This window comes from Lepidochelys olivacea (genome assembly GCF_965140295.1).
Source record: "Lepidochelys olivacea isolate rLepOli2 genome assembly, chromosome: 1".
Classification (NCBI taxonomy): domain Eukaryota; kingdom Metazoa; phylum Chordata; order Testudines; family Cheloniidae; genus Lepidochelys; species Lepidochelys olivacea.
Genome location: NC_140411.1, coordinates 57,402,732 through 57,429,720, shown reverse-complemented (window position 1 = coordinate 57,429,720; position 26,989 = coordinate 57,402,732). Strand labels below are relative to the sequence as shown.

Below are 26,989 nucleotides of genomic sequence, written 5' to 3'. Positions count from 1 at the left end.
ATTAGGAAAGGGATAGATAATAAGACAGAAAATATATTGCCTCTATATAAATCCATGGTACGCCCACATCTTGAATACTGCATGCAGATGTAGTTGCCTCATCTCAAAAAAGATATATTGGAATTGGAAAAGGTTCAGAAAAGGGCAACAAAAATGATTACGGGTATGGAATGGCTGTCATATGAGGCAAGATTAATAAGACTTGGACTTTTCAGCTTGGAAAAAAGAAGACTAAGGGGGATGTGATAGAGGTCTATAAAATGATCACTGATGTGGAGAAAGTAAATAAGAAAGTGTTGTTTACCCCTTCACAACATAAGAACCATGTGCCACCCAATGAAATGAATAGGCAGCCGGTTTAAAACAAACAAAAGGAAGTATTTCTTCACCCAGTGCGCAGTCAAGCTGTGGATCTCATTGCCTGTGGATGATGTCAAGGCCAAAACTATAACTGGGTTCAAAAAAGAACTTAGATAAGTTCATGGAGGATAAATCCATCAGTGCCTATTAGCCAAAATGGTCAGGGACACAACCCCATGTTCAGGGTGCTTCTATATCTCTGACTGCCAGAAGTTAAGAACATAAGAACAGCCATACTGGGTCAGACCAAAGGTCCCATCTAGCCCAGGATCCTGTCTTCTGACAGTAGCCAATGCCAGGTGCTCCAGACGGAATGAACAGAACAGGTAATCCTCAAGTGATCCATTCCTTGTCACCCACTCCCAGCTTCTGGCCAATAGAGGCTAGGGACACTATCTCTGCCCATCCTGGCTCATAGTCATTGATGGACCTATCCTCCATCAATTTATCTAGGTCTTTTTTGAACCCTGTTAGTCTTGGCCTTCACAGCATCGTCTGGCAAGGAGTTCTACAGGTTAACTGTGCATTGTGTGGAAAAAAATACTTCCCTTTGTTTGTTTTAAACCTGCTGCCTATTAATTTCATTTGGTGACCTCTAGTTCTTGTGTTATGAGAAGGAGTAAATAACATTTCCTTATTTACTTTCTCCACACCAGTCATGATTTTATAGATCTCTGTCATTTCCCCCCTTAGTCTTCTCTTTTCCAAGCTGAAAAGTCCCAGTCTTATTAATCTCTCCTCATGTGGAAGCCGTGCCATACCCCTAATAATTTTTGTTGCCCTTTTCTGAACTTTTTCCAATTCCAATATATCTTTTTCGTTATGGGGCAACCACATCTGCACGCAGTATTCAAGATGTGGACTTACCATGGATTTATATAGCGGGAATATGATATTTTCTGCCTTATTATCTATCCCTTTCTTAATGATTCTCAACGTTTTGTTTGCTTTTTTGACTTCCGCTGTATATTGAGTGGATGTTCTCAGAGAACTAGCCACAATGACTCCAAGGCATTTCTTGAGTGCTGACAGCTAATTTAGACTCCATCATTTTTAAGCACACATGACGAAGACAAGGCTGAGTCATGTCAAATCCTCCTCCTTGAAATGAAAGTAAACGGTAAAACCAAAGGAATTCTTTCCACTCCAACATATTCATTGTTTACATTCAACGGCCAGCTTGAGGGACTAGAGATGGGCTGTCCTCCAGGAAGGCTTGGTACACTAGTTAAGCAGACAGGCATTTTATCTAGGAGAGCAAAGCCTTAAAGATAGCATGGTGTGGCTGGTGTGGCTCATAAACTAGATATGTCCATCCCAAATAGACATGTTCACCTCCCACCATAATCTTAAACTGGGTCAGAGCTAGCTAGTGTTCCCAAAGGTATGGGGTGGTGCACAACGTAGTCCCTACAAACAATAAAACATATTAACGGTGGGATTAAAAAAAAAACCTGCTTCAGGGTTTTCTTAACATATGTAAGACTTTTGTGGAAAAATAGTAGGTGGCCATTAGAAAATATAAAGAAATTACTTTTTTACACACAGCTGTAAGCATCCAACCTCCCCCATGTAACATCTTTGAGTATCTTTCTCTTGTGGCTAACTGTATTAAGATATGCAGCTGTATTTTCCTGCACCTATAAAATAATCAGAAGAAATAGATAATTAGTTACAGTAATATAGTGCATTAAATACTAATATTCTCATTTGTGTGTAAAGCAAGAGAGGTAACTAGTTTTTCAGTTCATTTATATAGTAAGATTAAAAGCAGATAAACAAGCTGTTTACCTGCCCTCAAATATGTTCAGGCTCTTGTCAGATTTTTTTCCCCTCAAAGCTGTGGGAACACAGAGAAACAATTTTCCCTTCGATTTTTTTTTTAAGCTTTCCATCTCGTGTATACATGGTTGCTTACTACATATAATACAAATGCTGACAATATAATTTCAGAATTTAACAAAACATGCATGTTCCTCTTTAGTTTTGCCTTACAAATCCTTATAAAGATGTTGATCCTCTTTCTAATACACTAGTCACTCTAAGCTCTTCAGAAGTATTCACAATAAAGTAGATATCAGTTTTAACATATAAAAGAGTCCCTTCCTCAACCACTTCAAAGAAGTGGTGTGAGATGGTTATAATACTCAGTATAGCAACTCTTCTGAACTATGATGTTGCAAATCTTTGCACTGAGAGTAGGGACCAAGAGGAGATGTTTCCATATCCAAGTGATAACATGGTTGTACCCCTCTAAGTGAGTGTGTATTGTGGCTTCTGGTGTGCTGAGAGAGAAATCTAGCCAACGTTGGGGTCTAAAGGTACATCTGCCTTTGTGATCCAGTCTCTTATTTTCCTTCATAACATTGTGCCTCTGCTCCTGCATCTCTTCCAGCATAGTGTGAATCTTCACCATTGATTGCATTGTGTCTAGACAGTGTCATAAATTCCCACTAGAAGCTTAATTTATTACTTCTGTAGAGAAACTTTGGAATGAACATCCATCTTTTGCTGCAAGTTAAACTGTTGACATTCTCTCTAACAGTAATCTGTCATTCTATTCTCAGTGCATTACATTTTAAAAAGGGATGTGGCTAATTTGCATGCAGTAAGTTCAAAAACATGAGATTAAATTGCAAGTAGGGTATCTAATGAATTCATTTTTCTATAGAGTGAAGCATGCATAAATGATAAAGTTTTAAAACCAAGTTCAGTAGCCCATAATGGCTCTGAAGAAACTGTTAAAGATTCACGTCTCTCTTCAGAAACATCTTGATAAACAGACTGACCCCATACACTCATTGTTTTAGTCTCCTATACCATGGGCTGTGTAGTATTTTTGGCTTGCAAATAACTGATCCAATAGACTTCTATAGTACATTTCCAGTAAGTTACTGATTACACAGCAAGCCTGCATGATCATCTAAAGAAGCTTTTTTAGTAACTAAAGTTACTCAGGTATTTGAATTGGGAAAGGAGGAGAAAGTGTTTGGACTGAAGCGATCCCTCTGTCCTGTGGGCTTACTTTAAAAGTGTTTTTTAAAACTTCCGGAGAACAAAACTCTATTGCTTTCTCTTTTGCCCTGTGTACTCTTAAGGGTTCAGTGTCTCTTGCATATATCAGCACAGACCAGACTTCTACTTCCCAGTTGTCAAATCCTGGAAATTATAATAGAATCTGTCAGACCCTTGATTGTGGCAGTATGACAAGCACAGGTGTAACTTCAATCTAAAAATACATCTGATAGTAACTAGCGTTTACCTTTCCATCTTACAGTATTGACCTTTGTCTGGCATGTCTTTTCATTGTACTTTCTGGTCCCATGATAGATTAATAAGCAAAACGAGGATATATATTATGAAGGGCTTAGCTATATTACAGCATTGGTCATGACCAGGAGACAAGACTCCTACTCCTGGACCTGAAGCATTCTAGGCACATCACAAGAATGACTTGGCTGGTCTTTACAGTGACACCATCTCTAGTGGATGTTCTGTCTGAGAAATAAACAAGACGATAACTGCACAGAGTATAAAATACACTGTCAGAGTATAAAGTAGTGCACAGCTTGATACAAATTTATTTAATTCTCCTTCCGTTCCCCCCTTCATTGCACAGTATCCAAACTGGTCAAGTGCAATCAGTTCTCTGCTGCTGTCTTTTTCTTTCAAATATTAATGAGTTGAGACTGAAATAGTGGTAGGAAAAACATGGACAACTTTCTTTGCTTGCAAAAGTTAACCTGGTCATAATATTTCATTGTCAAGTTCTTTTTTTTTTTTTTTTTTAAAGAGTAATTGATCCATACTGTCGTTGGGTGAGACTCTGACTTTGTGCTACATCCATACACATACAAGGTGGGCCCCAGCCTTGATACTATTCTAGGTGCCAATGTAACAGAAATAAAACAAATGTAAATCATAATCGTCATGTCATCTCTCTTTATTTAAAAAAAAAAAAAAAGTAGGAACCAGTTCATTGTTCCAGTGGATAAAACATCTGAGTGGAAAAATCAATATTTCATCATTTTTTGTGTAGCCAGAGGCATAGTATTTAATAGGTAACTGAATGTAGGGAGTGTCTCTCTTATGTTTGCTGGACAAGTGAAAATTGTATTCTTTGATCACCTTTACTGCAGACCACAGAAATACAGTGTTCAATAAAGTGTTGATTTGGGGTCTCTATATAGTCCTTTTAAGATAATTATTGAGGGTGGAAGAACAACTTGTTCTGGAACCTTCCTGTTCCCAGAACTGTGATAAGGAGAACCAATACAGAAGCCTCATTGAAACCGTTGTGAAGCTTTGCTCTTTTAACAAAAAAGTATGAGATCTATAAACTTAAGACATATTTCATAGAATCATAGAATATCAGGGTTGGAAGGGACCCCAGAAGGTCATCTAGTCCAACCCCCTGCTCAAAGCAGGACCAATTCCCAGTTAAATCATCCCAGCCAGGGCTTTGTCAAGCCTGACCTTAAAAACCTCTAAGGAAGGAGATTCTACCACCTCCCTAGGTAACGCATTCCAGTGTTTCACCACCCTCTTAGTGAAAAAGTTTTTCCTAATATCCAATCTAAACCTCCCCCACTGCAACTTGAGACCATTACTCCTCGTTCTGTCATCTGCTACCATTGAGAACAGTCTAGAGCCATCCTCTTTGGAACCCCCTTTCAGGTAGTTGAAAGCAGCTATCAAATCCCCCCTCATTCTTCTCTTCTGCAGGCTAAACAATCCCAGCTCCCTCAGCCTCTCCTCATAAGTCATGTGTTCCAGTCCCCTAATCATTTTTGTTGCCCTTCGCTGGACTCTGTCCAATTTATCCACATCCTTCTTGAAGTGTGGGGCCCAAAACTGGACACAGTACTCCAGATGAGGCCTCACCAATGTCGAATAGAGGGGAACGATCACGTCCCTCGATCTGCTCGCTATGCCCCTACTTATACATCCCAAAATGCCATTGGCCTTCTTGGCAACAAGGGCACACTGCTGACTCATATCCAGCTTCTCGTCCACTGTCACCCCTAGGTCCTTTTCCGCAGAACTGCTGCCTAGCCATTCGGTCCCTAGTCTGTAGCTGTGCATTGGGTTCTTCCGTCCTAAGTGCAGGACCCTGCACTTATCCTTATTGAACCTCATCAGATTCCTTTTGGCCCAATCTTCCAATTGGTCTAGGTCCTTCTGTATCCTATCCCTCCCCTCCAGCGTATCTACCACTCCTCCCAGTTTAGTATCATCCGCAAATTTGCTGAGAGTGCAATCCACACCATCCTCCAGATCATTTATGAAGATATTGAATAAAACCGGCCCCAGGACCGACCCTTGGGGCACTCCACTTGATACCGGCTGCCAACTAGACATGGAGCCATTGATCACTACCCGTTGAGCCCGACAATCTAGCCAGCTTTCTACCCACCTTATAGTGCATTCATCCAGCCCATACTTCCTTAACTTGTTGACAAGAATACTATGGGAGACCGTGTCAAAAGCTTTGCTAAAGTCAAGAAACAATACATCCACTGCTTTCCCTTCATCCACAGAACCAGTAATCTCATCGTAAAAGGCGATTAGATTAGTCAGGCATGACCTTCCCTTGGTGAATCCATGCTGGCTGTTCCTGATCACTTTCCTCTCATGCAAGTGCTTCAGGATTGATTCTTTGAGGACCTGCTCCATGATTTTTCCAGGGACTGAGGTGAGGCTGACTGGCCTGTAGTTCCCAGGATCTTCCTTCTTCCCTTTTTTAAAGATTGGCACTACATTAGCCTTTTTCCAGTCATCCGGGACTTCCCCGGTTTGCCACGAGTTTTCAAAGATAATGGCCAGTGGCTCTGCAATCACAGCCGCCAATTCCTTCAGCACTCTCGGATGCAACTCGTCCGGCCCCATGGACTTGTGCACGTCCAGCTTTTCTAAATAGTCCCTAACCTCCTCTATCTCCACAGAGGGCTGGCCATCTGTTCCGCATTTTGTGATGCCCAGCGCAGCAGTCTGGGAGCTGACCTTGTTAGTGAAAACAGAGGCAAAAAAAGCATTGAGTACATTAGCTTTTTCCACATCCTCTGTCACTAGGTTGCCTCCCTCATTCAGTAAGGGGCCCACACATTCCTTGGCTTTCTTCTTGTTGCCAACATACCTGAAGAAACCCTTCTTGTTACTCTTGACATCTCTGGCTAGCTGCAGCTCCAGGTGCGATTTGGCCCTCCTGATAACATTCCTACATGCCCGAGCAATATTTTTATACTCTTCCCTGGTCATATGTCCAACCTTCCACTTCTTGTATTTGATGGCAATCACTTAAAACCCTTGTCTTGACTGCCTCCATATGCAGGCAAAACAAATTTACCACAGCCGCCTTGTTTTGGAATGTGTTTAGCCAATGGAATATCAGGGTAATATGCTGGGACTACTTCAGTAACTTAAACTTTTAGTGGCTACCACTTTGCAGGGCTTTACAAGTAGTGGCTCAATATCTAGTCCTCACACTTGTGCTCTAAAGTAGGTTAACAAGTTACTTTGTCCATTCTGAAGATTAAGAAACAGACACAGATGTCTTGTAACATGCTCCAGGCCCCATGGGAGAGACTGTAGTACAGTCAGAATCAAAACTTGGAACTTCCCGACTTTGGGTTCTGTGCCTAAGCAACAAGTGTACACCAGCTCCAAATATAAATCCTTTTTTAGTTTTAGTGGTCATCCCAGAAAATCTTCTGTTCTATGTACCCAGAAAAATAACAGGAGAAAGTGAAAATGAGATTGTGCTATGCAATTGCAAAAATGGGATGGCTGCCATTTTGGAAGGACACGTAGTTTTCCTGAGCTGTTGTATAACATGCAGCCTGTGGGTCAAGTCACTGTCTGTGTTTTGGCCACTTTTACTTGGGATATTTGTTTCAAAAGCTGTTTATTTTCTAAAGAAAGATTTATTACTTAAATATAGGAATGTCTATTTCTTTTTTTCAAATTTTAAATACAGGGGATAGTTATTGTAAGACAGCTTTCTATTGCCAAGGCCATGAAACTTTAGTTCTAGATACTGAAACTTTTCCAAGTCTTTGGCTGTTGTGCAATCTGCAGTTACATTTTAGTGTACAGCAACATAAATTGGCTGGGAAAATATCTTACACAGCAAGACTCGAGTTAGTGTTGTGTAAGCTGAATGTGAACTTGCAGCTGCTTCAAAAATAGAATTTGAGCACACCAAAAAATGATTGAACAGCATGTTGCTTTTACAGTGCCTGTCTGCTTGGTGAATGCTCTATTTCAGCTGGAATATTTGTATTAGTAAAACTAATATTTGAACTTAATGTTGAAGTACTTCATATAATTTAACTAAAAACTAGAATTCTCAGGTTCCTTCTTAAATCTCACAACTGTCTATACAACATTTACCTTCATCCTTCTAACATTCCACACCCAATTTAAAATAGATTAAACTGAATAAAAATGAAGGAACTAGCAAAGTGTATACTGTGCAAACACAACTAACCTCCATGACCTTAGTTCATGTAACTGGCCCTCTTGGGTCCCATCCCCTTTTGCTTGTTATCTCGCCCTCTGTCAAGTCATGCTGGTCAATGACTTTAGTGGGACTATTTATGTGTAAAGCAAAGCAAGGTGTGTAAATTTGGCAGAATTGGGGGACTTGGTTAAGATCCTTAGGGCAGAGACCATATCTTCTTAAGAACATAAGAATGGTCATACTGGGTCAGACCAAAGGTCCATGCAGCCCAGTATCCTGTCTACGGACAGTGGCCAGTACCAGGTGCCCCAGAGGGAGTGAACCTAACAGTTAATGATCAAGTAATCTCTCTCCTGCCATCCATCTCCACCCTCTGACAAACAGAGGCTAGGGACATCATTCCTTACCCATCCTGGCTAATAGCCATTAATAGACTTAACCTCCATGAATTTATCTAGTTCTTTTTTAAACCCTGTTATAGTTCTAGCCTTCACAACCTCCTCGGGCAAGGAGTTCCACAGGTTGACTGTGCGCTGAGTGAAGAAGAACTTATTTGTTTTAAACCTGCTGCCCATTAATTTCATTTGGTGGCCCCTAGTTCTTATATTATGCGAACACGTAAATAACTTTTCCTTAATTCACTTTCTCCACACCACTCATGATTTTATATATACCTCTATCATATACCCCCTTAGTCTCCTCTTTTCCAAGCTGAAAAGTCCTAGCCTCTTTAATCTGTTCTCATATGGGACCCATTCCAAACCCCTAATCATTTTAGTTGCCCTCTTCTGAACCTTTTCTAATGCCAGTATATCTTTTTTGAGATGAGGAGACCACATCTGTATGCAGTATTCAAGATTTGGGCATAGCATGGATTTATATAAGGGCAATAAGATATTCTCCATCTTGTTCTCTGTCCCTTTTTTATTGATCCCTAATATCCCGTTTGCTTTTTTGACTGCCGCTGCACACTGTGTGGACGTCTTCAGAGAACTATTCACGGAGACTCCAAGATCTTTCTCCTGATTAGTTGTAGCTAAATTAGCCCCCATTGTACTGTATGTATAGTTGGGGTTATTTTTTCCAATGTGCATTACTTTACATTTATCCACATTAAATTTCATTTGCCATTTTGTTGCCCAATCAGTTAGTTTTGTGAGATATTTTTTGAAGTTCTTCACAGTCTGCTTTGGTCTTAACTATCTTGAGCAGTTTAGTATCATCTGCAAACTTTGCCACCTCACTGTTTACCCCTTTCTCCAGATCATTTATGAATAAGTTGAATAGGATTGGTCCTAGGACTGACCCTTGGGGAACACCACTAGTTACCCCTCTCCATTCTGAAAATGTACCATTTATTCCTACCCTTTGTTCCCTATCTATTAACCAGTTCTCAATCCATGAAAGGATCTTCCCTCTTATCCCAAGACATCTTAATTTACGTAAGAGCCTTTGGTGAGGGACCTTCTCAAAGGCTTTCTGGATATCTAAGTACACTATGTCCACTGGATCCCCCTTGTCCACATGTTTGTTGACCCCTTCAAAGAACTCTAATAGATGAGTAAGACATGATCTCCCTTTACAGAAACCATTCTGACTTTTGTGCAACAATTTATGTTCCTCTATGTGTCCGACAATTTTATTCTTTAGTATTGTTTCAACTAATTTGCCCGGTACTGACGTTAGACTTACCAGTCTGTAATTGGCAGGATCACCTCTAGAGCCCTTTTTAAATATTCGCGTTACATTAGCTATCTTCCAGTCATTGGGTACAGAAGCTGATGTAACGGACAGGTTACAAGCCATAGTTAATAGTTCCACAATTTCACATTTGAGTTCTTTCAGAACTCTTGGGTGAATGCCATCTGGTCCCCGTGACTTGTTACTGTTAAGTTTCTCAATTAATTCCAAAACCTCCCCTAGTGACACTTCAATCTGTGACAATTCCTCAGATTTGTCACCTACAAAAGGCGGCTCAGGTTTGGGAATCTCCCTAACATCCTCAGCCGTAAAGACTGAAGCAAAGAATTCATTTAGTTTCTCTGCGATGATTTTCTTCTTCTTGAAGTGCTAAACATGCTTTTGATACATTAAGTTTATCAGCTCCAGCTATTAAAATTTTTGTTGACTACTTGTGATAAAACACATTTACACAAGAATTTCCATTATCAGAATTTTTATTATTATTTTATTGTGCCACTGGAAAACATAGCCTAAGACAAAGGATGGTGCTAATGTCCATAGCTGACTAACAGGCAATCTCAGGCCTTTTATAGGGTTGTAGGCCTGACTGCCACCGGCTGGATCTGCAAGATAGGTTGCAGGAGAAGCAGTCATATGCTAAAAATGAGGACAGTTGCTGAAATACAACTATCGAGTCTTCTGAGGCTAAGACAGTCTCCTGGGCAAACTGCTTCAGAGAGTGATGTCCATCTGGCGTCCCTACCGCATGTAAATAGTTAGTGTTGGAGACAATTGTTTTTGAAGAGACACACTGGCTAGAACAAGGCAGAGGAAACTATGTTGTGCTCAACATCAGTCTCCCTTCTGAAATAGGACAAAAGCCAGACCGATGTCTAGCATACCACCACAGAAGACAGCTTTTTGTGTTGATCCATGTTATTCTAGAACCACATAACAATGCCATATCAGCAGTCTTTTCTCACAACTGCCCTCTGTTCCAGTCTCCTCCTTATCTCATCCATTCCCTGTCCAATGTGCAGGAGGCTGTCCCTAGTGCAAATGTTACCCGGCAACCTAAAGAGGCTGATTGTGAGGTGAAAAGACAAGCTGACGTTACTCTTGAAGTGGATCGTGAACAACTTGAAAATAACTGAAGCTGTAGATCAGTTCATGGCCAGATTCAGACACAAGATGCACTCCAATTCCCATAAGCAGCATTGCAGGATTATCAATAACAGATATGATTTTGGGGGGAAATTGCACCATAGCAGGATGCTACAATATGCGGCTAAATGAAACTAAGTTGAATTTCTTAAGAGTGACAGACACTCTTTGCACCTGGGTGGAATGTGAGGGAAGGAGAAGACAGACATCAGACAATAGAGAGAGGTTGGCTTTTCCACATACAATGAAAAGGTGGCCGGAGACCATATTTCTTTATATTAACGTAACCAGATGATGGGTCAGATACCATGACTGATTGAATGTTCTCCTGTGTTTCTTCTCGTTTCACCACGCTATAAAATGGTCTCTGTGGGGCATAATCAGCATTAGATAAATGGTTCATGATGTGACATTAAATTCTGTTTTCAGTGTTCTGTATGATGGGGGAATGGGAGAGCTGATAAGAAAATGCGGATGTTAGGCAGAGACTCTGGTACAGCACAGAATTACCATGGTGGTTGGGTCACCACCCAGAACACTGCCATGGTGATGGACCACATTTGATGACACTTCTGCTAGCCCAAATGTGGGGAGACTGTCAAACAATGGGGTTCTACCTCATTAGGTGGAGATATCTGTGCGTATGTGCTGTCAAACCATCTTTGTCAAATTCTACATGATCACTCTCCCATGCCTTGCCAACACTAGGGATTTGCCCCAGATACAGCTGTCAGTGACCAGTCACTAGTTAGCTGTACTAATTCAAACTCCTGTAGACAGATGGAGCCTCTAAGCCACAATTTGCATGTATTTAGCTAACCCTGTATGCAAGTAGGGATAAGCTGCATTAGTGCAACTTTTGATTGTTTTATTAGTCTATATTAGAGGTTTAAGAACATAAGAACGGCCGTATTGGGTCAGACCAATCGTCCATCTTGTCCAGTACCCTGTCTTCTGACAGTGGCTGGTGCCAGATGCTTCAGAGGGAATGAGCTGAACAGGGCAATTTTCCAGTGATCTATCCTGTCTACCAGTCCCGGCTTCTAGCAGTCAGTCTGTCCACCTTGGCTAAAGGTCATTGATATACCTATATTCCCTGAACTTATCTAATTCTTTTTTGAACCCAATTATTCTTTGAGCCTTCACAACATCCCCTGGCAATGAGTTCCACAGGTTGAATGTACATTGTGTGAAGAAGTACTCCTTTATGTTCGATTTAAACCTGCTTCCTATTAACTTCATCAAGTGACCCCTGGTTCTCCTGTTGTGAAGGAGTAAATAACACTTCCTTATTTACTTTCTCCACACCAGTATGATTTTATAGACATCTGTCATATCATCCCTTAATCGCCTCTTTTCCAAGTTGGATAGTCCCAGTCTTTTTAAATCTCTCCTTATATAGAAAATGGTTCCATACCCTGAATAACTTTTGCACTTCTCTGTACTTTTTCCAATTCTAACATATCTTTTTTTGAGATGGGTTGACCAGAACTGCACACAGTATTCAAGATGAGGGATTTGTATAGTGTCATTAATATTTACTGTCTTATTCCTTTGGTGTAACTAGACTGGTGGCTGGAATCCCCAGTGTAGACAAGGTTCTAGAGTGGGTAGGATTTGTTTGGACAGTCAAGTAAAATCATCAGGTTTTTCTTCATTGTTTTCAGGATAGTGAGGTAAACTTTGTGGAAGGATTACATTTTTCTTAGGTTTGGAAGGCTGTTTTTTCAGCTAGAGTATTTTCAAAGAGGGCTGTTGATTAATTGCAGTTAACTCGTGATTAACTCAAATTAATTACAATTTTAAAAATCGCAATTAATCGCACAGTTACATTTCAATTGGTATTCTATTGTTAAATATTTTTGGATGTTTTTCTACATTTTCAAATATTGATTTCAGTTACAGCACAGAATACAAAGTGTAGAATACTTACTTTATATTTTTATTATAAATATTTGCACTGTAAAACTGATAAATATTTTTCAGTTCACCTCATACAAGTACTGTAGTGCAATCTCTTTATTGTGAAAGTGCAACTTATAAATGTAGATTGTTTTTGTTACATAACTGCACTCAAAAACAATACAATATAAAACTTTAGAGCCTACAAGTCCACTTCTTGTTCAGCCACTTGCTAAGACAAACAAGTTTGTTTACATTTATGGGAGATAATGCTGCCTGTTTCTTATTTACAGTGTCACCTGAAAGTGAGAACAGACATTCATGTGGCCCTTTTGTAGCCAGCATTGCAAGGTATTTACGGGTCAGATATGGTCAACATTGGTATGCCCCTTCATGCTTCGGCCACCATTCCAGAGGACATGCTTCCATGCTGATGATGCTTGTTAAAAAATAATGCATTAATTAAATTTGTGACTGAACTCCTTGTGGGAGAATTGTATGTCTACTGCTCTGTGTTTTACCTGCATTCTGCCATATATTTCATGTTATAGCAGTCTTGGATAATGACTCGGCAAATGTTGTTCGTTTTAAGAACACTTTCACAGCAGATTTGACAAAATGCAAAGAAGGTACCAATGTGAGAGCTCTAAAGGTAGCTACAGCACTCGACCCAAGGTTTAAGAATCTGAAGAGACTTCCAAAATCTGAGTGGGATGAGATTAGCATATGGAGTATAATATGACAAGGGTATTAACAGCTGAGAGTTGGCTCTGGTTCCTCTTAAGGCTAAATCTTACCACTCCTACAGACTTGTGTACACCTGAGTAATCTGGTGCATATGCAGTAGGGAATGAATGGAATACGCTGCTTGTTTTGCTAAGCAGTATAAATGCACTGCTTAATGGACTAAGTTTGGGCTTTCATATAGGAAATTTTTGATAATGGTTTAACTTGCTTGTTTACTCTGGATAATTTTGCAATAAGGACAAATCCACAAGACCCTAAGAATGTTTTTCAGAGTACAGTACATGAAAACTGACACATTAGACTTTAAAAATAGAATAGGTCTCATGAGTCAAAGAAATGCGCCTTCTTTAATGCGTTGTCATTTTAGATGTTCTAAAAGGACTGCTTATGAACAAAAACATGTTTTTCTCAAGTGAGATCAAATGATAGTGGGTTTCCTTAGGGAAAGGATGCTTCCCTAGCCAAGATTGAGAGATCACCCTGCCACTCCTGTGTTCCTCTCTACTTTCTGAACTAAAGCCTCTGAATTTGGAGGTAATTGACTACGCTGAAATTCTGTGGCAGGTTACTCTATTCTAAAAGAGAAGGAGCTAATGGGGAAAAAAAATTTGAGGGATTTGCTGATGTATTTTACAAAATGTATAGTTCATACCTCAAAAAAATAATAAGGTAGACTTCACAAGAATGTTGGGTTTTCTAATCCTGTCTAGTCACTTTTGCTTTTTTTTTTTAAATGAATATTTTTTTCTAAAGACTGCAATAATTCATAATTGCTTTGAAAAGTAAAGACATTGCATTGTAGACAGAAGTGTCTGTATACATCAGTGTGGCATTTACTTACTTGCAGTGAGGGGGAAAATGTTGAGCAAGGGGCCACTGATCAGTTTGCAGCTATGTAAGCACAAAATTCCCTCGATCTGTTATGAATCTCATATTTTGGATATACAGTTGTGCTCATGTTCACAACAGTGCATGCAATAAGAAAAGGGGGGGGAATTATGTTGCATTAAACTCTCTTTATACCAGACACTGTGTCAATGAGGTTATATGCTGGAGCATTCTAAACACCTCACATAAGTACATCTCCTCTTTAACATTAAAGACTTTTAATTGTGCTAGAAACTTTAGCAAATGTCTCCATGTCCAATTTTAATGAAAATAATTCCATGACTCTTATAAAAATCAAAAGAAATCCCAGCAGCTTGAGGGGAAAATACAGGCAACCCCCCAGCTTTTTTTTTTTTTTATTTTTATTTAATAAATTTACAGAATCATTCCTTCTGAACCAAAACTGAGATGATCCAAAACTCTCTATAAATATGGTGCATTAAGTGCTGTGATCTCTAAAGGAATCTCCCATTCAGGTAAATATTAAATGTAGAAATAGGTGTGCCAGGATACAAGAATGTGACCATCTTAGGCTGTATGCCAATGCACAAAATACATCTGTATAACTTGCTGCATACATAGAAGGGTATGAGTAGTACAGTGAGCTTGCTTGTCAGGGTAGTCTAAAATGTACTAGATAATACTGGAGTAAGTCCCCAACTTTGTGTTTAGTACGGGTCTGCATATTTTAAGGGTTTTTTTGGTAGTGGATGCTTGAATAATTTTAACACTTGCTTTATTAACCTGTAACTAAGTACACATGGAATAAAATAGGATATATTGTCCACATTTGTGTATCTACCTTAAACCAGTAATTGATTTGGTTGAATCTGTTACCAAATCCTCCTCTGATGACTAAAGAAGAACCTAAGACAATAAGTATATAATGATGAATAGCTATGCTATTGTCTCCTAGCACTTAACAATAGTCCGATGTTGAAGTCCTTGCTTGGTCCATATTGAGGCACGTTCTCCCTGATTTCACAGTTTTCTGGAGTAAAAAGTAGTGAGTAAAGACCTTGGAGTTTGAGCTGGTAATTTGTCACTTTCCAGTGAAAGTTGCTATAAAAAATACAAAGCCTGGATTGGGTCTGTACCCTCCCGTCGCCCTCACTGCAAATATGCAGGGCCCTTTCTCCCCCCTCCCCCATTTTATTGATAGAAGATTTAAGCTTTCTCTTTTTTTGTGTGAATTTCAAAGTAATTTGTCTATCTCCTGTCACCATCTCTCACTTCTATTCTTGTGTCCTCTGTCATTATTAACTCTCTCATAGAAATGGAAAAACTCCCGGCCACTAGTTACAAGCCACTGGAATTAGGTTACAAATTAGTTGCTGCTAACCTAAATAACCTTCTGTTCCTCCAGAAATCTCCTAGAGGCCAGCTCTTATTAACTGGCAGGGGCCATTCTCACCTCACATCTCTCACTCAAAAGGTGGATGGAGCAGGTCTGTACTGTTAGTCTTTGGGGGAGGTGTTATGATACTGTAGTATTTTTTTGTAAATTTATTTTGCTCAGTTTCTTTTTCTTTCTAACGACAGGGGTCTCTGTCAAAGATGACAGAATTATCAGGGTTCTGGCTTAATTTGAAATGCTATTATCAAGAGCAACGTTTTCTCTATCTGAATATGACAGGAGGATAAAGCTTTTGTTGGTGGAAGCAAACATTTCAGTTTTCACTTCAGATCAATGTGCCTTTGTGAACACATCTGCATTGTCGCTGATGGATATTTTTTAGCGATTTTTTTTTTTAAAGATTTCATTTTGTTAAGGCAAGAAAAGACCTAGTCCATGGAGGTCAAAGCAGACTTGCAAATACATCTATCCTATGAGCACAGAAAACTGTGCAGTTCAACAAACCTTGGATACAGCATTAATATATTCTATCCTAAATTGCCTGTTATATTCTGCCCAAGTCCAAGTAGACTTACTCCAATCAGGCAGCCAGTAGCTGAACTTTTAAGTAGTCCCCAAATAGAGTTCATTGTTGTCTCCTCTTTGGATAGTACTGGGGAGCTTTTCAAACACTCTTAAGACAGATCTTTAGTCAATACAGCTGACAGAGGGCAGTTGTATGTCTGACTGCATGGTATTATCTTCACTGAAAGATCTTTATTCATTTTGAAGGAGCTGTCTTCCAGCTCAATAATACTTTTGGAGCTAGAGCTGTAGGCAAACCCATTTACATTTTTAAATTTGTCTTGCTTCCAAGATCCCCTGGGCAGCTTTACCATAAATGGAGATGGAACCCATTTTGCTCCTAACATTGAACTTGACATTCAGTATTGAATTTTTCACTTTGTAAGAGGGAAAATTCCAAATATAATGCAATGGTAATTATCCAGCATGCATTTCTCCCACAGCACATGGATGCTTCTGGGTATGGAGCCATATCCTGGCTCATTCTTTTTCCTCTGAATTCTCCCTAATACACTTGAGCAAGTGCTGGATCTGGTGGTATCAGTTGTTGGTCTGCCTTGTCTCTCCCTCAATCTCAATAGTCTTAAGAAGCTGCTTTGTCTATACTGTTTTTTTTTTTCAGTATTAAACTTTCTGTAACAGTCTAGAACTACTAATGGTGGTATGTAACCTATCATTTAAATTAGCTATCTTCCAGTCATCTGGTATAGAAGCCGATGTGATGCCAGTTTTAAAAAGGCCTACCTCTGGAGTCTTAACTTCAGTACCAGGCAAACTGGTTGAAGCAATAGTAAACAGTATTATGAGATGCATAGATGAACACGGTTTGTTGGGGAAGAGTCAACATGGTTTTTGTAAAGGGAAACAATGCCTCACCAATCTATTAGAATTCCTTGAGAGGGTCAACAAGCATGTAGATATAGCAGAGGTGGGCAAACTACGGCCTGTGGGACTGTCCTGCCCAGCCCCTTAGCTCCTGGCCGGGGAGGCTAGTCCCCAGCTTCTCCCATGCTGTTCCCCCTCCCCTGGAGGTACACCGCAGTGCGGGCAGTGCTCTGGCTGGCCGCTTCTGCCAGGCAGCATGGCTTGCGCCCTCCCACCCCCAAGGCTTTCCAATAAGCCTATCCTGCCTCTCTGAATGGCCTGGTAAGGGGACAGGAGGTCCCGTGGGGCAGACGGGGCGGTTGGATGGGCTGGAGGTTCGGGGGCGGGGGAGGTCAGGAGACAGGGAGCAGTGGGGGAAGGATAGGGGGTGAGGTCCTCGGGGGTCAGTTAGGGACGGGGGTCACGGGAGGGGGCGGTCAGGGGACAAAGGGGGGGGGGTGTTGGATGGGTCGGGAGTTCCAGGGGGCAGTCAGGGGATGGGGAACAGGAGTGTTGGATAGGTGTGGGAGTCCTAGGGGGCCTGTCAGGGGGCGGTGGTGTGTATAGGGGTCGGCGCAATCAGGGAGCTGGGGGGGTTGGATAGAGGGTGAAGTCCGAGGGGGGCGGTTAAGGGTGGGGAGCCCCGGGAGGTCAGGGGACAAGGAGTGGGGGGGGGGTTAGATGGGTCAGGGGCTCTGAGGGGGGCAGTCGGGATGGGAAGTGGGAGGGGGCGGATGGGGGCAGGGGCCAGGCTATTTGGGGAGGCACAGCCTTCCCTACCCGGCCCTCCATACCGTTTCGCAACCCTGATGTGACCCTGGGCCAAAAAGTTTGCCCACCCCTGAGATATAGTGTGCTTAGATTTTCAGAAAGCCTTTGAGAAGGTCCCTCGCCAAAGGCTCGTAAGCAAAGTAAGCTGTCATGGGATAAGAGGGAAGGTCCTCTCATGGATCAGTAACTGGCTAAAAGATAGGAAACAAAGAGTAGGAATAAATGGTCAGTTTTTGTAATGCAGAGAGGTAAATAGTGGTGTCCCCCAGGGGTCTGTGCTGAGACTGGTGCTGTTCAGTATATTCATAAATGATCTGGAAAAGGGGGTAAACAGTGAGGTGGCAAAATTTTCAGATGATACAAAACTACTCAAGGTAGTTAAGTCAAAGGAGACTGCACAGAGTTACCAAGGGACCTCACAAAACTGGGTGACTGGGCAAGAAAATGGCAGATGAAATTCAATGTTGATAAATGCAAAGTAATGCACATTGGAAAACATAATCCCAACTATACATATAAAATGGTGGGGTCTAAATTAGCTGATTGTGGAGTCATTGTGGATAGTTCTCTGAAAACATCCACTCAATGTGCAGCGGCAGTTAAAAAAGCAAACGGAATGTTGGGAATTATTCGGAAAGGGATAGATAATAAGACAGAAAATGTCATATTGTCTCTATGTAAATCCATGGTATGCCCACATATTGAACTGGTCACCCCATCTCAAAAAAGATATATTGGAATTGGAAAAGGTACAGAAAAGGGCAACAAAAATGATTAGGGGTATGGAACAGCTTCCATAGGAGGACAGTTTAATAAGACTGGGACTTTTCAACTTGGGAAAGAGACAACTAAGGCTGGGGGAGGGGGGGAGGAGGGAAGGAGGGGTATGACAGAGGTCTATAAAAGCATGACTGTTGTGGAGAAAGTAAATAAGGAAGTGTTGTTTACTCCTCATAACACAAGAAGTAGGGGTCACCAAATGAAATTAATAGGCAGTAAGTTTAAAACAAAAGGAAGTTTTGACTGTGCGTTGTGTGAAGAAAATCTGTGGAACACTTTGCCAGAGAATGTTGTAAAGGCCTAGAATATAACAGGGTTCAAAAAAGAACTAGATAAATTTAATGGAGGAGAGGTCCATCAATGGCTATTAGCCAGGATGGGCAGGGATGGTGTCCCTAGCCTCTGTTTGCCAGAAGCTGGGAATGGGCAAGAGGGGATAGATCACTTGATTACCTATTCTGTTCATTCCCTCTGAAATGCCTGGCATTGGCCACTATCAGAGGACCGGATGCTGGGATAGGTGAACCTTTGGTCTGACCCAGTATGACCATTCAATATCTGCATGAAATTCATGGTGACACAGATCTCTACAGTAAGTGGGGTGGTTAGAGTGGGATTCTGATTAGCATGTAGGAAAGGAAGGTATGTAAGAATCTCTAGAAAATCCACATACTTTCTGCATCACCTTATCTTCAGAGGGGATAGATAACTAATTTGTTGATACATCTGGTACAATGCTTAGAGGATGAGGCATTTGTTTGTTAAAAATTAAATCCATGCAGCGCCAGAAATTTAAAGGGTAAGTACCTGTGATCTTAGATCGTCAGTCCTTGTCCCAAAGAATTTATATTGTCCCATGTTTTGTACAGTCCCTGGGACCCTGGTGCATGACTGGGCTCCTAAGTGCTATTGCAATACAAATTAAAAATAAATCTCAAGTGTTTGGGCAGTGATGCTGACTGCCCCTAGTTTGGGTGACTATTTTACAAGTACTAAGAAAATGAAACTCTCCATGACAGACAACTATCCAGACATACTGAGGAAGCTACACTGGAAGGTGTTTTTTTTGTTTTTTTTTTTAAAAACAGGAAAGTCACCCATTTTTCAAACTTCCTCCTATCTGGGCCGTACATTTTTTTAATTTTATTTATTTATTTTTGGTCCATTTCCCCAAGCAGTTCCTCAAGAATGTTTGACTTTGTAGATGTTCAGTTGCAAAAAACCTTAAGGTTACTGCCTCATAACAGCACCTTCACCCTGTAACTCCCCAGAATGAGACTTCAAAACACCAAACGCAAACATTTTAGGGGGGGAAGAGGGGAACTGCAGGGAGCAGAGAACACAGCAAATGCACAGTTAAGGTGGGCCACCTTATCTCTTTAATGGAAGTGTTAGAAGAAAACAAACCAAAGCTTAAAACACCCCAGAATATGACCATTGAGGTAGCACTTACCACACAACATACTTAGACACCCAGCAAACTTGGCACCTGTACAGATGCCACAAAGAACTCAAAGTCCATGTGATACTGTATCCCTTCATAGTAAATATTTGCCATTATTGGAATCTCTTACAACAGAGTCCACAATGTTAAAGTGCACACAACTGAGAGACAATGCTTAGACGCTTTCTATATGGTTAGATACATCCCACTCAAGAATAGTATCTGCCATTTCCCAAAATGTGATCATGCAGGATGCTAAGGATAACCCAGTCACACATAGGAGGGGCTTTTGCATCTCAGAGGATTGACGCACCACCTGCTTACCATCCATTGAGCTTACAAGATCTTGCAGGTCAGAACAGAGGTGCACTGGCAAAGATACCTAAGGAATTTTGCATTTTGCTGGCTTGCATTGCTCTGGGTGCCAAGCATTCCTCTGACTCCCTTTAACATATTATCCACACTTAAAAATTAGGCTCTGACATCTGGGAAAAGTGTCTTAATGGTCAAAAAATATTACACAACTTCTTGACTCACTTTATTTAATAGTCTAGTCAAACAGAGTAGTTGGACTGGGGATGCATGCACACACACTCCTGCATAGAAACTGGAACAATTTTGTATTTAAAAAGCTGCATTAAAAAGATTTTGTATCACTTTAGTATATAAAGAGTGCAGTCTCACTCCTTTGAGTGGCATAATTGTTCATTTTATGCAGTTTTTCAATCTATAGAATGCACAAAGATCTGTCATGAAAATATGATGAAAGTAGAAAAGTATCTGTCATGAAAGTAGAAAAATATCCATTGATTCATGGAGTGTACTCAAAGTTTTTTTTGTTTTTTAAATCACTTTGCTGGCAGCAAAATATGACTTCACTTTCAAAGGGACAGTTAATTTCCATGGTAATGTGACTTGCATTCTAGGGCAGGGGAAGAATGGATTTTGATGTAGGTGGGTACTCTGTTATACTTCAGTAACTAAGCAACCAGCAGATATACTTTATGCTTTATTTCCATAATAAATGTGTTTAAACTACATTTATTTGTGCTTTGCTTTCTTATGAGGTTTTTAAAATTCTGGGTTTAATTTCTGGCAGATCGTGTTGTACCAAGAGGCTTACAAAAATGTGCAGAATGTAGGCTGAAAGTCACTTACAGAGGATAGTTTGGCTCCTCCCATGCTCTAAATTCTTGATGCTAAATATTTATTCTGCTGCCTGAATTCTTTGTAAGCAAAAGAAACTTCTGAATAAAGATTAAGGGGTCCTGCTTCATTTCTGTTCCATTCAGAAATGGCCAGTGTCAATGTAAATAAAAATATTGTAGATAAGCCATCTATTAGAGATGATGATTACTGAGGTTTTTAATAAGGCTCCAGTACTCTTCAGGCACTACTGATTTAAAGAAAATGTAGCTTTTCAGCAAAGTAATGCAGCCCCCAAGATCTGAGTTCACTGCAGTGTTTTCTACTAGTCGAAGATGGACTGAGTGCCTTCTCCTATTCAAAGGATATTAAACTGCCAGGATTTATCATTATTCAGTAGCTCTCTAATAACTAATATAATTTTTTTAAAGTACAAACTAAAATATAAAGAATAATTTAAATTAAATGTGAACTTGGTTTTTTGCTGCCGGATTTGATGCTGAACACTGAGAAGGGAATTTTGGAGAACCAGATTCAAAGTGTCCATCTGTTCTAATAATCTAAATGGTGTATTCTAGAATCTCCTATAGAACTTTCCATTTAAAAAGCCTTGCGGAATAGGGTATGACAGACGGTCCTCTGCTAGCATAGTAGTGGTAAAACTGGTACTTCTAGATATGTGGGGGACTATCCCAAAATAAAAATATTCTGGGGGATGTTAAAAGCAAATTCAAGGAAGACTAGGTTAAAAAATTCATCTGAACATAGCCACCTACTTGCTGGCAGTCAGTGAATTTCCAGATGAGGTAGATCTTGGCAGGTTTTGATTGCTGCTTGTCTTTCTATTGTTGCAGGCTGGTAGAAGCTTTATGTACACATGCTGTTGTGATAGTACAGCAAAGTATGTGACATTCTTGTCACAAACATACAAACCTAAAATTTAACAAAAATACGCCATACTTGTGTGATGTAGGGGCCAACATACTGAATGGATTACAAGGCTATAGGTAGGGTGACCAGACAGCAAGTGTGAAAAATCGGGACGGGGGTGGGGGGTAGTAGGAGCCTATATAAGAAAAAAAGACCCCAAAATTGGGACTGTCCCTATAAAATCGGGACATCTGGTCACCCTAGCTACAGACCAGGTTCTTTGTGGGGAGGCCACAGATTATCTAGCAGGGCCCAGAAACAGATAGAACCCTTTGGCCTCCCAGGAAACAAGCCTGGAGCATCAAAAGTAGAAGGCTAGTTCTTGGGTCTGGAAGTGGTTGAGCAGCTCAAATGCTGTACTACAAAAAGTCTGCTCCTCCGAGCTAACAGTACTAAGATCAGTGTATGCCTTTTAGTGGTGTGTGTTTTGACACTGGTCTGTTTGCTGCCTTTTTAAACACTTCTCTACTCTGAAGAGTAAGGGAAACCAATGACCGTGTTCGCTGCCTGTTTAAGTTTTACATCCTCCTTGCTCAAAAGAGGGAAAACCATTTCAACTCTCAGCTCGCTTGAAGGCTTTGCTTTAACGCTCTCCCAGAGAAAAGCAAGGAGTTTGTTGAATGAGGAGGAAGTAGTATGCTTAAAGGCAGGAGCATTTGGGAAGCAAACCTGGAATGCTACTACAACTCTAAAGAGCAGGGATGATTGGAGTTTGCTCACCTCGGTGCTGAGGGAGTGCTAGGAGATCACCATGTGACCACTTAAGTACCATTTATTAGACCCTAATAAGACTGTTGCTAAACTAACTAGCCTAATGTCCTCCACAAAAATCGGTCTGCAGTCATCACAATGGCATATTGACCTTATTTATGATTGTCTAAATTTACATTACCCTAGCATACCTGTTAGGTTTCTGTACTGACACTGTTAATAGCTGCTACTTGGTGGTTTGTACCCATTTCTGTATACTGAATATTGTGTGTGCAAGTTGTGACAGGGTCAGGCCAGATGGCTATAGGAGAGTAATAGAAGGCAGATATATTAGCCCCAGACTAAGTAGGTCCCTTTTCCCTGGGTAAGGTAACAGGGAAGGTTCCAGAACAATCAGGAACTTTCTGGAGACAATTAAGACAGGCTGATTAGAACACCTGCAGCCAATCAAGAAGCTGATAGACTCAATTAAGGCAGGCTAATCAGGGCACCTGGGTTTTAAAAAGGAGCCCACTTCAGTTTGTGGTGTGCGTGTGAGGAGTTGGGAGCAAGAGGCACTAGGAACTGAGAGTGAGAACGCAGACCGTTGGAGGACTGAGGTGTACAAGCATTATCAGATACCTTGGAGGAAAGTCCTATGGTGAGGATAAAGAAGGTGTTGGGAGGAAGCCATGGGGAAGTAGCCCAGGGAGTTGTAGGTGTCGCACAGCTGTTCCAGGAGGCACTCTAGACAGCTGCATTCCACTGGGCCCTGGGCTGGAACCCGGAGTAGAGGGCGAGCCCGGGTTCCCCATAAATCCTCCCAACTCCTGGTCAGACACAGGAGGAGTCGACCTGGACTGTGAATTCAGAAAAACGGCCAAGCTGAGGGCTGCCGTGAAGCTCTAAGATAAGCAAATCCGCCAATAAGCACAAGACCCACCAAGGTAGAGCAGGAACTTTGTCACAAAGTCTACTAAAAAATTGATTAAGAGGAGACCATGAAATAAAGGCAGTTCCATTTAATGTTAATAATTTGTATTACCATAGTGCCCAGGAACCCTAACCATGGACCAGGATCCCATTGTGCTAAACACTGTAATAACACAGCAAAAAGCAGGTCCCTGCCACAAGGAGCTTAAATCTAAGACTATGCCTATGGCATGAAGCTTTACCAGTAACAGTTCTGTCAGCATATAGCAGCTAGCATAGCTATTTTGGTGGAGGTGTGTTCACATTTGGCTGCCTTTGCTGGTGCAGTGAGTCCCCACGGTGCCAGGTTGTATCAACAGCAGCTGTGCAGCACTGTGGGGAAGGCATCCCATTATCCCCATCGCCACCATCTGGCACATTACTTTGTGGGATATGTTTGCAGGAACACTTGGTGATACTGAGGGAAATCAGTGCTCTCAAGGAGTTGTGGGAGTTTGGGGTCAAGTTCCCACAATTCCCTCTGGTCCATCTTGATATCTACTGTTTTTCTCATGCCAGTTTTCAGTCTGTCCACCACCTCACTGGCAAGCATGCATGCTGAACAGATCAGCTGAGCTCTTGTGGCTGCTTACAAAACAAATCAGTCACCCTGTTTCTAATTTGCGGAACCACAGCTACGAGTGTGGCTGGCTGTGCGACGCTACGAATGAAAATACTAAGGGGAAGTGGATAATGTGGCTATTGAATGAAACTTGGCCAGCTGCTGTAGGTGGCCACTGGCAGTTCTGGGCCCATGCAGCAAGCACCAAATGGTGGGATCAGATTGTGATGCAAACCTGGGATGACCAGCGGTGGTGGCATAACTTTTGGATGCAGAAGGTCACATTCCCAGAACTGTGTGCTGAGCTCACCCGGTACAGGCACACCAAAATGGGAGCTGCTTTCACAGTTGAGAGAGTGGATGTGAGATGAGACAACAGATGGATATGGATAGAGGAGTACAAGGAAAGAATGTGACAATGTTGGTTAGCATGATAGACTGCAGTGTCAAAACAAAGTTGATTGATTTCCTTAAAAATCTGTCGGGGTGTGTCTAATCCTTCACTTACTCATCTATACATGGCAATTAAACCTAAAAAGGTAATTTTTAACCTAATGCATATCTTTTGAATAGTCCAAACTATAAGTCTTCCACTATTGACACTAACAAACCACCTCAGGTATCATTTTCTGAGTAGCATATGTTCCCAAGAGCTACATAAGGGGCATTCTTAGTTCAGTATATTTGTGTAATGTCCCAAGTCTATAACTCTCTGAATTATCTGATTTTTATGAATCTAAAGGGCACTACAGTACTGTGAGCCACTCCCAACCTTTGAACAAGAAATTCTGTAGTTCAGGTAGAGCCACCCAGTTTGCATACTATGAAATGTCCAGGTATCTAAAGGATGAATAACAATTAGATAAAAATTCAAATAATGTTGGACTAAAATCCATGTAACTTTCTCCACCTCCATACAACATGTTCAACCCTTTAAGTTAACTTTATAGCTGGTAAAAGGTGACAGATTGACAGTACTATGGACTGAATTCTGCTTTTCCACCAAAGGGGTACAGCAGCGCCACTATAGTCTCCTCCACCGCAACCACCCAGCCTCTAGCTTCATCCATGAGCTGGAGGGAGATGGGTCTTTGGCCTCTTTTTTAGGAGCCCTTTTGATTAGAATGTGGTTCATGTTGCTAGTAATTAGTTGTCATTGCTATCTTAATGACTGATGGATTAAATGAAATGTCTGATGGATTATATGAAATGTGTTTGTGGCCTTAGTCCATTTCCTAGTTGGCAAAAGTCAACATCAAAAATGCTATCACAGATGCCAGATAGTTTCAGTTATTATGGGGCATTCAGCAGAGATACCAAGGATTGGGATGGGCATAAAGAATTAACTGTCACCTTATCCCTAGATACAGTTAGTGATTGAGGCAGGCTAGCAGGGAATCATAGGGATTCTTGTATTTTGTTCTCTGGGCAAAATATTTTAGTTTCAAAGGTTATTTGTCTAGTAATTCTAATTAGCACTCACTTGAAAATTAATATGCATAACTTATTTTTCCTCTACAGAACTATCCGTGTGTGGCTGAAGAGAGAGAGTGGGCAGTATTGGCCTAGCATATACCATGCAATGCCATGTAAGTATTTTGGGACGTTCATTGTTTACTGTGTATTTGCCAACTGACTTCTTTGGGTCTGGACGTGTACCTCTGAGCTTGTGACCTTTTTGGGAGCTCACAATTGTACGCTAGATACTATGCTTGAGCTAAGTGTCCAGGTTCTCTGAAGCTTGTTACCAAGTTATGAACCAATACAAAATCTCCTGTCTTTTTAAAATGTAATATACATTATTTGATATTTTGTAAACATCTCTTCTTTGTTTCTATTACTAGCTGAAGTGCTAGTAGTAGTGATTTCTTTCTAAAAGCAAAAGGCACACTCCCTACCCTGAAGAGTTGACAATCTAGTTCAGATACATGATGCAACAGTATGAGTTGAAGGTGGTGTAGGGAGTTCTGCAGAGGAAGTGGTGTCTCTCTTTTGTTGAGAGGGTTTAGAAGAGAGGATTGTCTGGTATGTGAGAAGAGGGAGGATATCCCCAGAGGTAGCATCAATGAAGATGCAAAGAGGAGAGTAGGAGAAGAGAATGCATTGGGACTGGATTGGATAGCAATTTGAGATGAGCTCAATCTTCTGGTGTATGGGTTTTGATGGCATAAACAATTAATTAGATGCTGGGTAAGTGATGTGGCCACTCTGTCACAGCAGCAGCATCCGGAGATGTCAAGCACATCCATCCACCATCAATGAGCTAAATAAAGAATGAAAGCAGAAAGAAGTGAACAGAATTATAGACAGGAATAGAGTTTACAGAGCCTTGTAATTAAGGGGAAATCAGGAAAATCAGTAATGGGATTTAAAGTAGGCAGTGATCTGATCAGAACAGTGGGAAAAGGTGTGCTTATTTTTAACTAGACATCCTGGAGGTACAGGAAGGTGGAAGTTGAGGGAAGCCAGAGAGGAGAATGTTACAAAAATTAAGGGAGGAGATGATTGTGGCTTTTGTCAGAGTTAAGCAGTAGAGAATGGAGAAGAGTGTGGGTTCCATAGATAATGATGTAGAGGAAGATCAGAAATGGATATTGCCAATGGAAAGAGGAGAAAAAGGGTGAGAGACACCAAGTTTCTGAACTGGAGCTGTGAGGGAGGCTAGCAGAATTTGGCTCCATTAGAAGGGAGGGGCAAACTGAG

The 26,989-nt window shown here is 41.0% G+C and overlaps 1 protein-coding gene across 3 annotated transcripts in view; it reads left to right on the top strand.

Annotated features, from left to right (window-relative positions):
- Nucleotides 1–26,989, top strand: part of WDFY2 (WD repeat and FYVE domain containing 2) — a 113,641-nt gene that overhangs the window by 41,398 nt on the left and 45,254 nt on the right. For all 3 annotated transcript variants that reach the window (XM_084618009.1, XM_084618010.1, XM_084618011.1), the window contains exon 2: nt 25,808–25,875. In XM_084618009.1, the coding sequence (XP_084474135.1) occupies nt 25,808–25,875 (68 nt within the window). The remainder of the gene's footprint in view (nt 1–25,807; nt 25,876–26,989) is intronic.